At 46.1% G+C, this 19,933-nt stretch overlaps 1 protein-coding gene across 1 annotated transcript in view; it reads left to right on the top strand.

The window, feature by feature from the left end:
• Positions 1–6,150: 6,150 nt before the first annotated feature.
• The window catches only part of LOC135830340 (angiopoietin-related protein 7-like), a 38,673-nt gene continuing 24,890 nt past the window's right edge, over positions 6,151–19,933 (top strand). Inside the window, exons 1-2 of the mRNA XM_065342608.1 lie at positions 6,151–6,428; positions 8,338–8,538. Coding sequence (XP_065198680.1) covers positions 6,302–6,428; positions 8,338–8,538 — 328 coding nt within the window. The 5' untranslated portion in view covers positions 6,151–6,301. The remainder of the gene's footprint in view (positions 6,429–8,337; positions 8,539–19,933) is intronic.

A 19,933-nucleotide genomic window follows, 5' to 3' on the forward strand; every position in this document is an offset into this window, starting at 1 on the left:
TCATAGTGCACGGTGTTTTGAACTGGCTCTAGAAAAGAAGAAAATAGCTGGTACTTGTGGAAAAATGTGATGCGTTTGCGTAGTTGTTCTTACTGCGATAGGTTCTAACAATAATGAGATGCCTTTTGTTGGCTCTTCTGCCTGGATTTCATTGACAAATGCGTTAAGCCCATGGATCCCCTTCCGTGAGTAACAGGCGAACTATAACTATTACCATTATTGGACTCGGATGGACAGCCAAGGTTTAATTTGTACAAAAGAGAACCACTGCTGTACCGTGCACTGTTAAAATACTTTAACAGCAATAATAATGATAATTTATACAAAAGAGAAAGACCAAGGAACTACAAGTTACGCTATACTATACTATCCACTAACACCACCAGTTACTAAACAATCAGCTCATGCGATAACATTGCACGACACTGACCGACGGTACTGTCGTTCTACAACTAACTGGCTAACAGCTGTAGCACATCTTGGATGCGCACTCCAACAGCCTTCCAACTTGGAAGGTTCTAAGGTATGACCGTATTGTCCAATGGTCTTGCCAGTATCGTCATCGAAATGCATGAACATCCGCCAACGTCCTTCACAGCTGAGACTTTCAGCTCGTGCTTATCTTGGTTGCGCTCACCTTCCCTCGTTATTTCTATAACTTAGAACCTTCCAAGTTGGAAGACTGTGGGAGTGCGCCTCCAAGATGTGCTAGAGCTGTCATAAGTAGCCAGTTAGTTGTAGAACGACAGTACCGTCGGTCAGTGTCATGCAATGTTATCGCATGAGCTGATTGTTTAGTAACTGGTGGTGTTAGTGGATAGTATAGTATAGCGTAACTTGTAGTTCCTTGGTCTTTCTCTTTTGTATAAATTATCATTATTATTACTTTTAAAGTATTATTATAGTGCACGGTACAGCAGTGCAACAGGGCTAGTTTGTTGGAACTCTGAGTTTCTTGTTCATTACAGTGCAATCATCAGACAACATTTAAAATGTTATCTGATGGTTTAAAGGATGGTATAGCCAGTATTGGCCGGCAGTACTGGCTACGCCAGTATATATATACAATGTAGATTGGACCCAAACACCAAAAGCTATTTCGGCCACATAGCCATAGGCAACATCAGAACTGCTACGAGCTTTTTAAAGAACGGTGAAATCACCGGTAGCTGAAAAAGTCGGCGTGGAGACAAGCAGCCTAATATCGATGAAAGTAAAGTGAGCGCTATCATACCACGAGAACAATGGAACAATATTTTAAGATTTGAACGTCGTTTTCATGTGATAATCATCAGAAATCGTCATTACACTGACTGTTGGAATACAAAGGAAAGATAATTATGGTACCATAAAGTCGACATTATTAGATCTAAAACTAATACAAGAACCTACATTCTAATGCCCCATCAACGACTCCCATTTCTACGAATACGATGCTGCGCCGCACACTAGCTGATGTGAACCCTTTCTTTCTTTTTATATTGCTGGCCCTTACAGCTCTATCTTTTGTTTTTTTGGTGCGTGTTTCTGGCCGTGATTCCCAGACCGCAGGTCGGCAGAGCCATCAATGCCCCACCATCACTGCTGCGCCTTGGTGCAGCCCCCAATCAGTAGTTGTCTCTTTTGACCTTGTCTCAGTACCATTGTCTTTCATTATTTTTTTACGAGTTTGGTATGTGAACATAGTAGAAAAAGAAAGAAAACCACTAATATTCTAAAGCTAGCACTATTGTCTTGATGATTATCACATGAAAACGACATTCAAATCTTAAAATATTGTTCCATTGTTCTCGTGGTATGAGTGCGCTCGCTTTACTTTCATTGATATCACCAGTAGTTCGGCTTGCTTGAAAAAAGTTAAAATTAAACCGAACTACCGGTGATTTCACCGATTCCTTGCCGTAAAATTCAAAAACTACCCGCAAAACTTCAGTCACTTTTTCATCACCTGTCCCACCGAAAAAAATAATGTTGGTGGTGCAAGAAGAAGCTTGTCGTTTGGAGTGACAAGTAATCACCGCTGCTTTCCCTTGTAAGAGTCTATCATACATTTTTTTCTGCATCGTTGGGAGTAGTGTTGGAGTAGAAGTTTATTTATTTATTTTATTCCAAGCAATACATGGCTGGGGCAGCCAATGACCACTTGTGGCGATTGCAATAAAACAAATGGCTGACTATCGTCGCTGAGGTGCTAGCTTTCCTGTGGACGTACATGTACATGTATGAGTTTGGACGTATTTCCGCATGGTGGATTAGAAAAATTGCAAGAAAACCCGAGAAGGAGGATGGGGACATGTCCTCAGTGCTATAACTTATATAAGATTTTTTCTACTACATGTACATGTATCTGCCTGTGTATAGTTCTTGCTAATCGAGGACGTGGCTCGCAGTTTTATCAGCGCTTGAAATTAGACTATTTTTAGGATGATCATTCAAAAACATTTGTAGCGTCAGGGGGTGATGGCCCTAGTCTTCTGGGATGATGGCGTGCCTAAGCGGTGCTGCCACAGGAACTCTTCTAAGGTGAGGCAATGTTGACTTGACGGAGTTTTAGTGGCGTGGCTCGTTGGTAGATCCATAAATCATTTGATTCTCGACCATTTTTAGGGGTATGCCAACTTCAAGGTACCCTTCAAAAACTTTTTCAAGGGCTTTACACAGTCGACCTACTCCCCAAAGGAAACCCACCTGTAAACATTTGAGCGATGTCGGAGAGATGGACTTTGCACATATTGCCTGGTTTTCTCATACATTTAAGTTGACAACATACGAGAATGCTTGAAACACAGCCTGACATTCAAAAGTCGGTGACTAGATGATTCAAATTTGATGGGTTTTCTGAAAGACCTTCCGCGCCAATAGCGCACCTATCGTGGTACCCAATGGGCTTAAAATGGTGGCAGAAGACGTTTTGGAACGGAAGGGACTAGCGGCAGCGATACTTCCCCCTCGAATTGGGCTGGTATGTACGCAGTCATTCGGTTGGTCACAGTATTGAAGGTTATATCCGCATCCAAGGTGGTATCCAAGGTGATATGCAAGGGATACACTGGGATATTTGTCATAAATGTACATGTAACATGTTCTGTGTGCCTGTCTCCTAGAGTCCTCTTCGAAGTCTCACGTTGCCCTAAAGTGTTTAGATGAATATTGATCTGACGCTCATCATTCGCTCCCCTGTCACAGGGCAGTTCTGTCAGTTTGGTTCAGCAAATTCAAATAAAGCTGCTCATGTTTGCCGATGACAAGACTTTGTACGCTTCCTCACGAGATCCAATAGTATGCGCCGATGTTGTCTCCTCGGCTCTCGCTAAGCTACACTATGAACTAAGATCACTTGGCATGAGCGTTAATGTTGACAAAACCGTGGCCATGAGGATCTTGCCGAAAAATGCTCCTGACGTACAAAGACCAGTTCTTGTTGAGCTGGGTGGTACTACCTTTTAAAAGGGGAGTGAGTGAAACTCGCTGACTTGGTATCCTTATCGATAACAAGCTCTCATTTGTCCCACACGTAGATTACCTCGCCAGTAAGGTGTCACGCAAGATAGGCGTGTAGCGACGCACCTTCCGCCAAATGGCAGCATTTGCCCGTCGCCAGTACCTGCTTAGTGTGCCAGTTAGTTGTAGAACGTCAGTACCGTCGGTCAGTGTCGTGCAATGTTACTGCATAAGCTGATTGTTTAGTAACTGGTGGTGTTAGTGGACAGCATAGCGTAACCTCTAGTTCCTTAGTCCTTTCTCCTTTGTATACATTAAACCTTGGCTCTCCATCCCAGTCCATTTCAGAAGTTATTGCAACTCTTCTTCTTCGACGTGTACTTGGGTTCTCTTCTCGTATCAGTATCATTTTAAATATAATGTTGTATTGGCTTGAGCTACACTAGAGGAGGTGGATGGTGTAACAGTTCTCACCCCACGTCTAACACCTGAGGTGCACGCTACGCTGATTACCCGCTTTCACACCTTTTCGTCATATACAACATGTTGGTTTAGCTTGATGAAGATGATAATCCCATTGAAACGGCCTGTCCGTTACACTCCTTGTCGAATATTTATTTTGTGAATTTCTCAGTTTCATAGTTATAAATCACACATTGTCTTTGTTTACATCTAACTGGTTCTCCCAAGTTCGATTCTAAGATGTTTTCTCCTCGCCGTTTGTTTAAAGAGGTAAATAAAACTGAATATCACGAACAAAACTCAATATGGCAGATATGGTTCTGAGCTCTGAGCTGGGCGGAATCATGGCCACTAGTTGAGGCGGGCCATCCAGACACTGAATCTTGTGCAGATAAGCAAGCGCGTACACTAGTATCAGTGCAGCAAGGCTGTGAACAATAACTAAGGGACCAATGGTATGGGCGCGCCCCCTGGGCGCTGCTCAGCTGTGCAAGGTTGGATTCACTTGGATGGGCGCAGCGCCCAGTACTCTAGTACTGGTCGAATAAGGCAACGGTAGATAGTGCCCTCTCCTTGCGTGGGTAGGTACTTGTATGCATGCTTCTGGAAACCAAGCTTGGAAGCGGCACTAAGTGTAACATTATGAAGGTGTAAGCAGAAGGTCAGGGAAGCATCAAATGTCACCCTGGACAACTTAACCTCTGCTGCGGGTCCCACAGCATGGCCTCCGAAGCTGGAGTGTGGAAGCGCCCAAGCCTCGTAGTGTTCGGAGAGATGAATGAGTTGGGACTTGGTGGGCTCAAATCACACCTTCCATTGTGCGCCCTGGTTAGCAGACGATCAATGGATTACTGTAGTTCAGCCTGGGTATGATTACTAGCAGTAGTTTTATGCTGTCCAGAGTTGTATAGTCAGCGTAGGCGGCCATCTCCGTTCCCCCAGGAGAATTGTTCCTGCGTTGTTCACATACATGAGAAACTGTGATGGCCCCAGAATGCTTGAGGAACTCCAGTTGTGATATTGAACGGCAATGATAGCTAAGCGCAACGCAGAGTGATCGATGCTGGGGACAGTGTAGAATCTACTGAAGTTGACATTCACGTACTTGTATTCCTAATGTGGCAGCCTTGTAGATAAATTCCTTCCCGTGAAACCTTGTCAAATGCCCTGGATATTTCGACTACGATGACCTATGCACATCCGCAAGCACAAACAGCTGACGCCCAGTCATGTTGCAGGACTGTAAGCAGGTCTACTATTCTCAGTCCACAGGGAAGTCCAATTTGCTGACTGAAGGGTGTCCTGATGTAGTGTCTGCCCTTAGCGAACTGGTGAAGGGTGCAGGTGATGGGTTATTGCCAACTCCTTGTTGTTGTCAGCGCCAGGTGCTTAGTTCTTCAAAGTGTAGCTAGTCACTGACGAGTACTGTCACTTTGAAGTTGACACAATAGCGTGACGATATCCTTAATTATAGATCAACCAAGTGGGCCTGTAAGATATCAGTTCCCTAGTCGTTGAGTTACCTTTACGGTATTGTGCTCAGGGCTGGCACATGACCCGAAGCAATGATACCTACAGTTCAGCTCTGGATGTATCAGTCAAGAATGAAAAATTATCGTTGAGAGCTGAAATGCCTGTGAGCAGAAAATATGTTGTCAGTCAGGGAAACATCCCCCCCAATCCCCCACCTCTTCTTTTGAGTTAAAAAAGGAGTTGACTAGAAGACCAACTGATAATTATAGCGAATACCTGTATATTTATCTATGGAATAGGTTCCACTTTCTCTTCACCTACATACCTGTCTGTTGTGTGTTGGTATACGCTTTGGTCGTCTTCCTCCTACTCTTGCGTAGGAGCACACACACATTTATTGAGAAAAGAACTACAATATCATGTACAAGTCTTTAGCGGGTAATAGAGATAACGCTAACGAGCACAGTCAGTGGTCCATTACCTGCTGGTTAAAAAATGTGGTTGGCAGTACCCACTTGGACCATGGGCTGTAAGAATATCTGTTCTTTCCTTAGATTCCAGGTTGAGGGTTTTCCAGTCCTATCATTCATGTTTATGTCTACATTGATGACGCCCTTTCCCAATGTTGTAGGCAGCATTTTCTACGTGTAGCTGTCTGAGTCTTTTACCTTGACGGCATGCATTGGAAGTTGTGAGATCCGTAGAGGGGTAGTACATAACAAGAGCTAAAACACCCTCCGACGACCAACTGCCACCATATATACTGTGATTTAATATATGTACGGTGATCGTCTTGGTTTGGGGCAGGATAACGTAAGGTGGCGAGTGTGTTCCTCAGCGATTAATGTTCATCTCCGCAAGGCGTAATCTTTTTTTGTGGGCTTGCTAGACGATTGATTTACGATTTGTGACTGAGCACCAATCCATGATGGGGCTGGCGTCAGCTTTCCAGTTCATTTTGATGTTTGGATTGCTGTTTTCGGTCTCGTCCATAACGGCTGGGTCCACTTACAGTGGTGAAGACTTGTCTAACGGAACGACAAATAAAACAGGTACTTAACACAAAGTATATCCAGTTCGAGTTGTGAATCAATTTGTTGTTAGGCTTTCATACGGTTGACAGTCACCACCAGGGCTCGAACCACGGACATTCGCCCAGGTACCAGTGATGCTCTAACCACCGAGCTACATGTATAGTGTAGCTGTAATTCAGGCAACGACTGCCTTTAGACTTTTCTTCCCCTTTCACTTCCCTTCACTTCGGAGAGTCGGAATATGCAGATGATGTGGACTTCATCAGTACCGACCAACAGTATCTAAAAGATTGCCTTCCTACAATATCCTCTTCGTTAGCAGAGTGGAACTTGAAGATGAATGAGGGGAAGACGGAACACACCATGATAAGCAGACAAAAGGATCGAATAGAGGAACAGTGGCGACACACAATAAAGCTGGGCTCGATGCTTGGAGTGGATGAGGACATAGGCAGACGAAAGCGGTTGGCTACAAGCGCACTTCACCGGATGTGGGTGATATGGCTGAGAGGGCAACACATCAGAGAGTCTCTACGAGTGCGCCTCTATAATAGCTTCATTCTACCAATCCTGCTTTATAACTGTGGCACGTGGAGTCTCACGGGGACACAGGAGCGGAAATTGGACTCGTTCCACAGGCAGCAGCTGCGAACAGTGATAGGCATTAAATACCCGCTCATAATAAAGAACACTTCCCTGTATAAACGCACAGAATCTCGTCCCGTGAGCCAAATCATCAGAGATGCTAGATGGAGGCTGTTTGGTCATGTGCTGCGTTTGGAAGAGGCAGCCCCAGCCAGACGTGCCATGGGAGCTTACTTCTTAGGGGGTAACGGCCCCAGCTTTAGGGGACGCCCAAGAACAACGCTCCCGCGAACGCTCAATAATGATCTCAAAAAGCTGAAAAATAATACCGCCCTAGAGACTGGCGATGACTTGAACATGCTGCAGCAGCTTGCCCAAGACCGTCGACAGTGGCGGGAACTGGTGAAGGCTGTATGTAGCTGCTAATGAAACAATGGACATAATTTATACCTTTATATATAGATAATGGAGATGACTGCAACAGGCTGCAGCAGCTCGCCCAGGATCGCCCTCAGTGGCAGGACCTGGTGAAGGTTGTATGTAGCCGCTAATGCAACAATGGACATAACTTTGCGTTTCCATCTTGTCTTTTTTGTGATTGTGATGCTTGATGTGCACTGTGCTTCCTCGCATTCACTTGCTCCTTCTTGCAGCTTGTCTCTTTTTTTCTGTTTTTTTGTTTTTTGTTTTGTTTTGACGCTCTGTGTGCATTGCGCTTCCTCGCGCTCACTTGCTCCTTCTTGCGGCTTAAGCGAAGGCTATATGTGAGCTTTATAAGCTCACTGATGCTAACGCGAATAGAGCATAATAAATAATAATAAAATAATAATTCACTTCCCTGGAAATGATGAACATTCCCCCCAAACATCTCTAACAAGTCCATATTATTAACACTGTGATGTCCTTACAGGTTGTTCTCTTTTGGGCTCTTCTCTGGAAATATTCATCACGGAAGGGGTCGCTGGTGATTTTCGAGAATTTTCCGGGAAGCACCCGCCGCTTTCTATCAGCATGATTGAGTTTTTTCTAAGAGAAAACATAGTCGATAGGATATCTCTGTCCTAACCACTTTAGTTAACCGCTAATTCCAATATTGTTCTTGGTCGCTCGAGCAAGAGCTCGTCATCTTAGGTTTCAACCAGCGATGTTCACCAACAAACTATACGGTAGTCAATAGTGTAACAATGAACTCTCAGTATATTCTTCAGACTTCAATTTTATGCTTCCCTTAAACCTACACAGGCTGGTACATGTAAATTGTGTAACCATGGGCCTTCGCTTTCCTGATATTGGTATCAAAATTTGATTCCTTTACACCTGACGGTATTTGCTTCTGCGACAGGCGTCGAGGACTCGTGCATGTCACGAGTGCTTCAGCATTTACCCTCCGCAGCTCTCTATCGTACCATCCAGGACACTGAACTACTGCTATCACGTCTCACTCCATCTGTTGATCAACTGAATGCAGCCAATGCCGACACAGCATCGCTGTCGGCATTGCTAGGTGGCCATCAGCATGCCGAGCTGTTGTTGCAGTGTCTTAGTAAGTCAAATCTGTACCTAACCTTACATTATAGTGTTCAACAGCACACTCGATATGTATTTTTTAAATTGCACACTCTAATGGAAAGGATATGAGTGCATACAAGAAGAACACGAAGAAGAGGATGAAGACTGTGCTTTCATCCGAGTTAGACTCACTAATTGATCAGACAAAAATCACAAACATCTGGATGCTGCTTTATATACAAACTAAGTAAAGGTTTAAATGAATGCAGATTTGAACGATTGCAACATGAATAATATTTCGTGATTATTTTTTAAAATAGAAGAAATCAGATGGAAATGAGTTATGAAGCAACTATCCATGGCTGTAACAAGATATTAAGCAGTCAGAGAATGCGATAACAGGGCATAACACTAACATGTTACTAAAACATTCTACGACCTGAGACCTAGCTCTCACACACCTCCAGTGCGCAAACCAACAGCCATCCAGCTTGGACGGTTCAAGGTTCTGGTAGGACCAATGAGGGGAAGGTGAGAGCAGCGAAAATGTGCACAAGCTAAATCCCACGGCAACAAAGAAAGACGACTGTTACAAGACCATGACGGGACCAGTTAATGACATGACAACGCGGCCTAACTACAATTCGAGGCAGGAAAGCAACACACCACCCAACTAGGGTCAGGAATATCAGAGATAAAGAAAGGGGTAAACTTTGCGAAAAACAATTGTACAAAACCGGACGCCAATATCTAACAGTACTCCTCATGCATGACAGTATTATGGACGACATACGTTTCGCGGTATTGTTTGGAACGGCTCATCAGGTGGAACTCGGATACTGCGCCAATAAATAACGTATAGTTAAAAGTAATTGCGATAATTTAGCAGCAATTCTAACGTTGTAGCGTTGTTCTCTTGTAATTTAGTGGAACCTGTATTGAGTAACTGAGTTTTATGTTTCGTTACATTGTCGACAGATCTCCTGTGTACCGGTTTTGTGGCACAATGATTATAGCCATTATATTTTGTCGTCCCCATTCTTGTGCAATCATGCATATGTAGGTAATGGTTGGTTCTCTTCATGTTATTGTGGCCAATTTCATAGATGTTGGTTGCCTTGTTGCTTTCTCTCCCCTCTCCTCTCACCCAAGCCATTCTGCATAAGCGAAGCTGTGGACGCAGCATACTGCTGCTACACTTCAACGCGGGAATGCGTATAATAATAATAATAATAGTTAAAAGTGAAGAAATCAGACCGAAACGGTCCTAAGGGGCCTATTATATGTGCAACTCCAGCCCGGGCTGGATACATGTGCAAGGCCGGGCTGGTCGCCAGCCCGCAGTGAGTTTATATGCGCTGAGCACACGCCAGCCCGTTGTGAGTATGTAGCAAATACACTACGACTGTAGTGTGCTGCCCCGGGCTGAAACGCAGGGCTGCAGGCCATACTCAGGTTATAAACCTAAAAACTTTTTTTCTCATACAATGTACTTTGAAGTATTCTTCTGCTGATTTCTTTTCGCGCTGTGGCACATGTTTGGTGTGTTGTATCACCTCGTTTCTTTTCCCTGTTTTTCACATTTTTAGCTGTCCATATCAAAGTATTTTGCAAGTAGTTCCCCTTCCACGTTAATGTAAATCATGCATGTCGACAAATAAACAGTGCTCACTGTACGTCCTTCTTGTTGCTGTACAAAAAGCTTCATAGATTTTCAAGACAATATCGGGAATCCTCTTTATAGCTACCCTCAAAAGGTAAAAGTACCTATTTTGTAGTATGAACGCGGTGTAGACACCATAATAATATAACTCTGGCCCGGGCTGGTCTGTTTATATGTGCTTTTTCCGGCCCGCCTAGCCGGGATCCCGGGTGCCTCGAGGCGGGATCCTGCCTCGCCGGGCCAGCCCGCTTGCCATGTAAACGCACCACAGGTTTTGTGTGGATTTGTGTACAACCCCGAGATCCCGTTGCAGGCGGGCTGGCCCGCCTGTCGACCAGCCCGGGCTGGAGCTGCACATATAATCACCCCCTAACAGTCGGCATTCTTTGTTGCTGTTGCAAACCACCTGTTCTCAAGTGGGAAAGGCCTTCGCGCTTATGGCATTGTATTCATTGCAATGTTGTAATGCGACTCCGCCGTACCGCTGATGTTGCAGCATGGCATACGCTATATGCGCTGTGTGCGGTTTGCAGTATACGCTGTCATGTTATGTTTTATATCTGTATGTTTTGATACACATGTACGCTGTTTTGCATACTATAAATAGCTGGTGTTATTAGTGTTCATTTTTAATTATTCGATGAAGTGAAATATGCTGTGGAAAAGAAAAGAGTTGTCCTCGTGCCGTGTGGTCGTTCGATCCTGACAGGTAAGAGAATCTTAGAGGGTTCACAACATTTGGCGACCACGCCAGGATACAAGCAAGCATGGCAGAGGAACCAGAACAGCTACAAATTTTGGAAGCCCGCTTTATTGCCAATGGAATTCTGCTAGGATTGGAAGGCAGTGAGTTCAGGGAACATTTGGAGCAGAGGCTCCGCCAGCACGAGGATCGTGAGGAGCGCAGTGCCAGACGGCCAGAGGAAGCGCTCCGAACCGAGTTTAGAAAAACGCTCAAGGAGATTAATGAGCGCATCGCCAACGCGTATGAGGGTGATGGTAAAGCCGCCAGTGAGAGCGCGATGGGAGGAACAGCGGAAGCTCCCAGTCACAGCTGTGGGCATAAACCGTTAATGAAAATCCCCTCATATGATGGAACGCAGCCATTGGAGCGTTATCTTGACCTGTTCGAGGACATTTGTTCCAAGAACGAGTTATTTTATTTATTTATTTCACTCAACTCGTGGTCCATGACCAATTGGCACGCAAAGTGCGAGAGAGGGGTGATCGCCAACCACGGCAAAAAAGAAAAGAAAGGAATATAGAAAAAGAGAAGAAAGAAGGATAGACAAGAATCCAGCAAGGAGATCCTATCATGCTACATTTAATATGCGATCGGAGTGCATTTTTAAAGCGGGAAAGACATTTTGATGTCTTAACATGCTGGGGAAGTTGCAGCCAAAGGCTGTAGGACAAAAACAGAGGAGAGTTGGTAAATGCGGCTGAATTAGCACGGGGAAGTGAGAGACTATTACGAGTGGACCGGGACAGAGAAAAACAATTGAATACGGAGACGGATGAATGGGAATTTTACCTAGGCAAATTCTGTGGATCAAAATGCAAAGCTGCTGTTTGCGATTATCTTGCAGTGGCTGAGTATTGCTGATACAATAGAGCTCAAGACTAGGAAATAAACGCTGCTTGTTAAACAATATATTAAGAAGAGATTTATGTTGGATTTCAAGTTTGTTCACAAGATGTTGACTTAGACTACACCAAGACTGACATGCATACTGGAAAATAGGTAATAGATACGAGCGATAAAACATAGAACGGCATGTATTTGGCAGATGAGAACGGTGAGGATATAGTATGCCGAGAACACTACTAGTTTTCTTGCAAATATAGTCTACATGAGGAGCCCATGCTAGACAGTCGTCAATAATTATACCAAGGTGCTTATGTTCATGGACAATTTCTTTGGTCGATGAGCTGCCAGGACATGATAAAGACACATTACTGAACTGATCACTAGCACCGCTACAGAAGAACATCACTTTGGTCTTGCTAGTGTTCGGTCTCAGCTTCCAAGTCGACATCCAAGAAATGGTGGAGTTTATCTTTTTCTGGAGGTCATTGACTAGCAATTGCTTGCAACTACTTGAAGCGGAAACTGTGGTGTCATCGGCAAACAGTGAAACATTAGGGACAGACATCGGTAGATCATTAACGTAGACTAAAAAAAATAGTGGCCCCAGGATTGACCCCTGTGGCACACCAGAATTAATTGCCTGGGGAGACGAGAGGGTATTGCCGACGCGTACAGCCTGTAACCTGTCAGTTAGGTAGCTTTCAAAGAAACAAAGCAGGTTGCCACCAATGCCATAGGCACCCAACTTGGCTATCAGGCCTGTATGCCAAACAGTGTCAAAGGCTTTCGCCAGGTCAAAGAAGCACATGCCAGTATATTCTTTCAAATGTCGGGACTGCATGATGGTTTGGGTTAGGTAGACTAGGCGCAGAGCTGTGGAGTCTCCTCGCCGGAAACCAGACTGCAGTTCGAAGAATGCGAATGGCTGCTGCGATTGCGCATCGCGCTAGTGGGTAGCAAATCGGAGAGGATATGTATTGGATGCAAAAATTACGAGGAAGCAAAGCGAGAGTTGCTTGCCTCGCTCGGAGAGACTCCGGATAAAGCGTGGAAAACATTGCTGAAAGGCAAGCAGCGGTCAGAGGAGTTGTTTCACCAATACGTTGTCCGTGTTTGCCGAGATGTAGAGGTGTGGGCAACACTCGCTATGACAGAAGATGGCGAGGTGGACACCAAGTATAGCGCCGATATAGGTTAAATGGCCCCGGTACTGCAAGAAATTGCAAAGCAGGTAATCTTGGAGTAATGCGAACCTGAGATGAAGACGTACCTGGTCGAACGGTAGTGCTACGGGATGTCTCTGCGCCAGGTACAGGAGCACGGCGCGTCTTACCAGGTAACGCACGGACGACAGAGTGATACTGCCAGGAAGCTATTAGAACGATCCGTGCGAAGGCCCACGGCAACGGCACAGTGCATGGCGATATCGGTCGCAGATGCAGAGAAGCAGCTAAAGTCGCTGCCACAGGAAGGGAGAAAGGTTTTTCTGCAGCGAGAGAGACTCTGCTGTATGGCCAGAGAATGTCGGTGAGGCTCGAGATGCACGAAATGCCAGAGGAAGCACCACCTGCTAATACATGATGTGTTGGATAGAGCAGATTACAGCCAGGAGAAACCGACTGAGATAGTAACGGAGAAGAATGTTGTATCGTGCTGTCTACACTCGCCAAGTGTGTGGCTGATGACCGGAGTGGCACGAGTTGAGGGAAGAACTCGAAAGGCGAAGGTTCGCGTTTTCCTTGCCTCGGGTGCTGAGGCGTCATTTGTGACTGCAGCGTTGGTGTCAGCAATCGATGCAGAACACGTTGGGGTAGAAAACGTACAGGCGCAAGACGTAGAGGCGCAAGACGTAGAGGCGCAAGACGTACAGGCGCAAGACGTAGAGGCGCAAGACGTAGAGGCGCAAGACGTAGAGGCGCAAGATGTAGAGGCGCAAGACGTAGAGGCGCAAGACGTAGAAGCGCAAGACGTAGGGGCGCAAGACGTACAAGCTAAGGGAATGAGCAGGGCGATACTGGTTAGCACGGAAGAAGTGAGCGGCGAGATTGTGTGGAACACACTGCAAGCTCCGTTAAAGTATCGGTTGTGTATTGTCTCGTCCAGCGTCCGCCCCACGTCGAAGTGGCCCGGTGACCGTTCCGTGTGTGACATCCTACAGCGGAAGGCTTCTCGTGTTGCTGGACTCGGGTGCCAAGGTGTCATTTGTGACTGCAGCATTGGTGTCTGCAATCGATGCAGAGCACGTTGCTGTCGAGAATGATGAGGTGAAGCCGTTCGGTGTGCAACAGCGGATGGACAAGTTCGCCATCACGATCCTGGGTACCTCCGCCGTCATTCCAGTATGTGCTCTCATGAAGCCAACCTTAGAGCTTGATCTGAAGCGCGCAAGTCCGCAGACCATTGCTCAGTTGGCAGAAATGGTGAGCACTCGTAATATTCCACCATGGCCACCACCGTAGCAGCAGATGAGGCGTCGTCAGAGCGCCTACTCCACCCTAGTTGTGGTACGACGGTGAGAAGCCCTTTGGTGGGGAGAATGTTGCGAAACGACAAGTTCTCGAGAGTGAGAGGCATTCTCGCTTGTGACATGTTCGTTTTAATGCACTTGTATCCCGACTCCGCCGTACTGCTGATGTTTACGACATGGTATACGCTACAGGCGCTATGTGCGGTTTGCTGTGTGCGCTGTAGTTGTATGTTGTATGTGTATGCTTTTCTCATATACGTTGTCATTTTCACGCTATAACTACCTGGTGGTTTTAGTGTTCTTCATTATTGTTAGTCGATCGAAGTCAATATACTGTTGAGAATAAATAGTTGTCCTCGTGCCGTGTGGTCGTTCGTTTCTGACACTTAGATAAGAGAAGAGGGTTCATAACATTTGAGAGTTGGCCGAAGTGGTGAGCATTGACATACCACGTTGGATTTGCTGCGATCTTAACACGCCGATTGCGCTTCATGCCTTCGCGGATGCCAGTGGGAAAGCGTTTGGATGTTCTTTGCATGCAGTCGTCAATGGACAGTCGCACTTGGTATTTGCCAACGCCAAAGTGGCACCAGTGTCTCCACCCACGTTAGCCCGCCTTGAGTTACAAGCAGTATGTCTAGCGGCTCGCTACGCTGAGTCTGTGGTGAAGGAGCTGCTTGTGACCATCACGCAAGTCTATGGCTCGACTGACAGTCTCACTACCGTTCATTGGATCAGTAATCCATCGTACAAATGGAAAACATGTGTGGCTAACCGCGTCAGTCAAGTCCAAGAGATATCGAAGAAGGTCGGAATTGTGTGGAATGATTGCCCGGGTCTTTACAACCCAGCAGATTTACCGTCGCGTTGGAGCAGTGCACAGCAGATCCGTAGTCCGTTCTGGATGGGCGGACCAACCTGGATTAAGGAGCCCAATGACTGGCCCACCGCATCCTCAACCGCAGCTACAGATGAGGCCAGTGTAGAAGTACGAGTGTCAGCAACCACCTGTAGTCGAGAATCTGATAAGGAGTGGTGGCTCCGATTCAGTAAGTGGTCGAGGGCACATGGCATGGTGACTCGGATGTTGCAGTGGAAGCACACTGAGCCTCGTGCTGAACTCTATTTTGCAGCAGACAACGTATTGTATTGCATCGTTCAAGCCGAATGTTTCGCTGAGGATCTTGATCTGATCAAGCAAGGTCAACCAGTGAAGCCTGGGTCGAAGGTGTATCAGCTTGCACCATTTCTGGATGAGCATGGAGTGCTCCAAGTCGGGGGACGACTTCAGCACAGCGAGTTGGCGTATGGAGCCAAGCACTGGCCGTCAGAACGGCAATTTGGCTTCCGTCGCGACCACAGTGCAGCTGACCTGCTGACTGCGCTCCACCACCAGTGGGTGCACACCGCCGGAGATAAAGGAGCTTCTCGAGTGCTGGCCATCTACATTGCTGGAGCATTTGACCGGGTGTCTCACACTGGTGTGTTGCACAAGGCTCGAGTGTATGGAATCTCGGGAGACCTGCATCGGTGGCTGCAAGACTACCTCTGCAACCGCACACTTCCTCATCTCCGGCCAGACATCAGCCAGATACCCAGTTAAGGCTGGGGTCCAACAGGGCAGTATCCTGGGCCCCATCTTATTCTTGGTCTACGTCAACGACCTTGAAGACCACCTCCCATTCGGCTCCAACCTTGCCTCATTCGCCGACGACACAACCCTATGCGCCGAAATTGCAACGCTCGCTGCTGTTCCTGACAACGCTAGAGTACTCCAGGCTGTTGTCGACCTAGTAACCAGTTGGGTCTCGGATTGGAAAGTGCAGTTCGAGCCAGCCAAATCTCAGGCCCTTACAATTTCCCAACATCGTCGGGACTGACCAATACCCCCATTGTCTTCAATGGAACTCCTGTCGAGGAGCAGCCCTCCATCAAAGTACTCGGCGTCACTTTTGACCATCAGCTAAAATTCAGCCAGCATATCTGAACTGTTGTAGTCCGAGCAACGCAGAGACTTGGAGCTTTGCGCAAGGCATTTCACTTGCTGACTATTCCTGCCCGGCTTCGAGCCTACAAAGCCTTTGTCCGGCCGGTTATGGAGTACTGCCCAATCGTCTGGATGGGGGCAGCACCTTCCCACTTGATTCGGCTGGACTGGGTGCAGGAGCGCGCCATCAAGGTAATACAATCGCAATGCTGGCTTCCTAGCCTCATAATTCGCCGCACCATCGCTGCCCTCTGCCTCCTGTATAAAGCCATTTGCGATAATTCTCCATCTCTTCTCTCGAGAATGGCTCCACCCCCGACACACCAACCCAGGACCACACGCCTCACCCGCCAGGCTGTACGACTGTCCACCGCGCATCCCCATCAGTTACAGAATGTTCTTCCGCCCAATTCCCAGAACAATGAGAGCCGAGCCTTTCCCCACTCCGTCATCCCAATTTGGAACCAGCTGCCTACCTCTATCATTCCCCACCCATTTCACCCAAAGAACAACCAAAAGTTCAAGACAGCAGCTTATCACCATCTCCTCAGAACGAACTGGCACTGCGCCACTCATAGCATACGCGAGTAAGAGGGTACAGTGTCCTACCCTGCTTGGACATACATGTAATCTCTCCTCACAGACAGTCTCCTCTTGAATTTGAAATTCTAACAGCGTTCACATCAATACTCAACTTATTCTTTCGCTCACTCAGCAATACAATCTTTCCATTTTCTTTCTTCTGTTTTCTTTTTCAATTTAATCCTCCCTACTTAGTCGGCATGTGGGATATTATAGAAGATACTGTGGAAAAGAAAAGAGTTGTCCTCGTGCTGTGTGGTCGTTCGATCCTGACAGTTTAGAGAATCTTAGAAGGTTCACAACAGTTGCCTTGGGACGTAGCTTGTGCATATTTTCGCTGCGCTCTCCTTCCCCTTATTGGTCTGAGTGGTTTTGTGCCCTGTTATCGCACTTTCAGACTGCTTATGATCTTGTTACAGTCGTGGATAGTTGCTTCATAACTCGTTTCCATCTGATTTCTTCTATACAATTATATTATATTAGGTCAGGTATTGCAGATGTTCGACTTTCTTTCAAGAAGTCGAACAATGGCTCCAAAAGCCAACCACGGACGCTTTATAACATATTATAGCAATAAAAAGTGATTTATGGAAGTTTTCTAAAAAATGTTATTGTGTTCTAGTCCATGGACCCCGTCTAAGGAGTGAGAAATTAACGAAATGTGATAACTGAAAATTAAAATTTCACACAAAACCTCACAATAATCACAACAGCACAATTGCCGTCGACGGCAATAGTGCCTACATTACCCGTATCGAGAGCCGTGGAGATGGATAATGTGCACATTGTCACTATAACACAATGCACCATAACAACACAAGAGAGTACACCACAACAACATCCAGCTCAAGACCAAAGTGAACGCTGCGACGAGGTGATGCCCCCATCGCCATCGTTGCCGTTGCCTCCCCCAGAACCGCCACCTGCATCTGTCATCGGCAGTGCTGGGGCTGAGTCTGTGGTGTCGCTGGCACGGGCAAATATGGATGATGTAAGCACTGAACATGAACAAGAAGAAAGAAGGCTGAAGGAAACGGAATTCAACAGAGAAAACAACACGATTAACATTCAAAGACCTAGACGATCAACCGCTAATTATTCAATGAATTATTACAGTACTGGATGTCAAGCACCGGCGAAGACACTGGGAACAGAAGATTTAACAACAACAGGAGAAACAACAATGGTAACAAATTACCATCAAGATCAAAGGAGGAGTCAACGAACAGAGGTTCAGCAACGTGAAGCGAGCCTGGGACCGATCGGTGTTGATGAGGAGAATGACACGGAGGACGACACTGAGGACGAGTTGGAAGATGAGACGGGGGACGAGGTTGCGGTTGGTGGGGACGAGGAATCGGATGGTGATTGTGATCGTAAGAAGTCTCCCGTTTTTCTTCATCTGTTGTCTCACCCTAAGTGTCTGCAGGTGTATGATGATTTTAGTTTTACTGTTCTTTGTCGTGCACGGTACGCTAGTCAGTTGAAAGTACTTGAGGCTGTTTGTATTCGTTTGCATAAGCCTGATCTTTGTAAGCAGAAGAAACATGTAGTTGCGTTAAGATTGTTTTCGTAGGTGCACAGCATGATTGTTTGTCTCACTACACAGTTCTAGCGTTGCAATTAGTTCCTCACCCCTGTTGCACTTAGCTCTCAATTTACTTCTATTGTCTCACCTTCCCTCATTCTATTTTAGCACTTTGTTTTGTTCTCGTAACACATTATTGAATGTATATAAATTATTGATTTAGCATGGTTATTCTTCAGTTACGGCTTTCCAGTGATGATTGTGACAAGAAAATCGATTTCGGTAAACCTTCATGACTTTGTTGTAGTGTGGCGATGACAGCAGAATTGTTTCTCTTTATAGCTATTATACTACTACTACGTACGTTTTTTGGCATTCAACCTGGGCGTGCTAAGCCAACTCGGAGCACAAAGCCAACTATAAAACAACTATCCCAAGACCAAAAAGATCTCCACATATGCATCCATGCTTAGCCAGATCCTGCCAGAAGAAAAGTAATGAAAGAGGAGCGCAACAGTGTTCAGCACAAAATCAGAAAAATACTGAGGCAGGATGGAGACGACTTCTGGCAAAGGCAGGCAGAAGCTACTGATGCTTTATGACCTGACCCACGCTCCTATCACAATGCAATCCGGAAGCGCCAAATGAAGTCGAACACAAACACTCCTCCTGTTTGGCGTGCAGACCATTATGGCAATATCACGACAAACATTCAATGGAATCTCGACACAATTTGTAAATGCTTCCAGTCAATAATTTATCGCACTGACCTACCCTGTGATTTCCGTTGCTCGTAAGATATAAATGATGAGGAATTGCCGTTAACCACCCAAGTAGCACTTCAGCAAAAAGGAGGTGCCGTTGGACCCGATGGAGTCAGTGCGGAAATGCTACGAGCTGCTAAGGATCTCCTCAGTCCTTGGCTGGCCTCTTTCTTCAACACAATACATAGTATTGGTTATTGCCCTGACGATATGCGCATAGGATTGGTAGTACCTGTATACAAACCAGGCAAGCCACTCGGAAAACCGGAAAGTTATCGCCCGATCATGCTACTCTCTAAGGTGATAAAGGTGCTGACGTCAGTTATTACAAAACGTAGCACTGATGAAATCACAGTTTATGTCTCTGAAACCCAGGCAGGATTTTGTACAGGTCGCTCAACCGCTGACGGTGTATTTTACACAAGGTGTGAGCGCGCCTTGCTTGGCAACTGAACATAGTCCTTCACCCTCCTTGATTTCTGTGGTGCCTTTAACACTGTAATTCGCACCACAACACTTGAAAGGTTTGAGGAAGCAGGTATCAGACCAACAACTATCAAGTCTCTACTTTCCAACAAGACAGCCAGGATCAAGCTGAGTGGCTCCCTGAGTCCACCATTCCCACCTAACATCGGAGTGGTCCAGGGAGGCCCGATGTCCCCTAGTATGTTCATAACATTCTGTAGAAGGCGCAATGCGCAATATCTGGGAAAGATGCACAATTCGCTAATCAATGCCTGGTCCAACAACGCAGTACGCTGACGATACTGCTCTGCATTACCGAAAACTAAATATGTTGATGTTACGAGAAACAGCAACGAATGGAGATCAATCAAACTCCTGGGTT

Source organism: Sycon ciliatum (assembly GCF_964019385.1).
Source record: "Sycon ciliatum chromosome 5 unlocalized genomic scaffold, ocSycCili1.1 SUPER_5_unloc_1, whole genome shotgun sequence".
In the NCBI taxonomy this organism is placed as follows: Eukaryota; Metazoa; Porifera; class Calcarea; order Leucosolenida; family Sycettidae; genus Sycon; species Sycon ciliatum.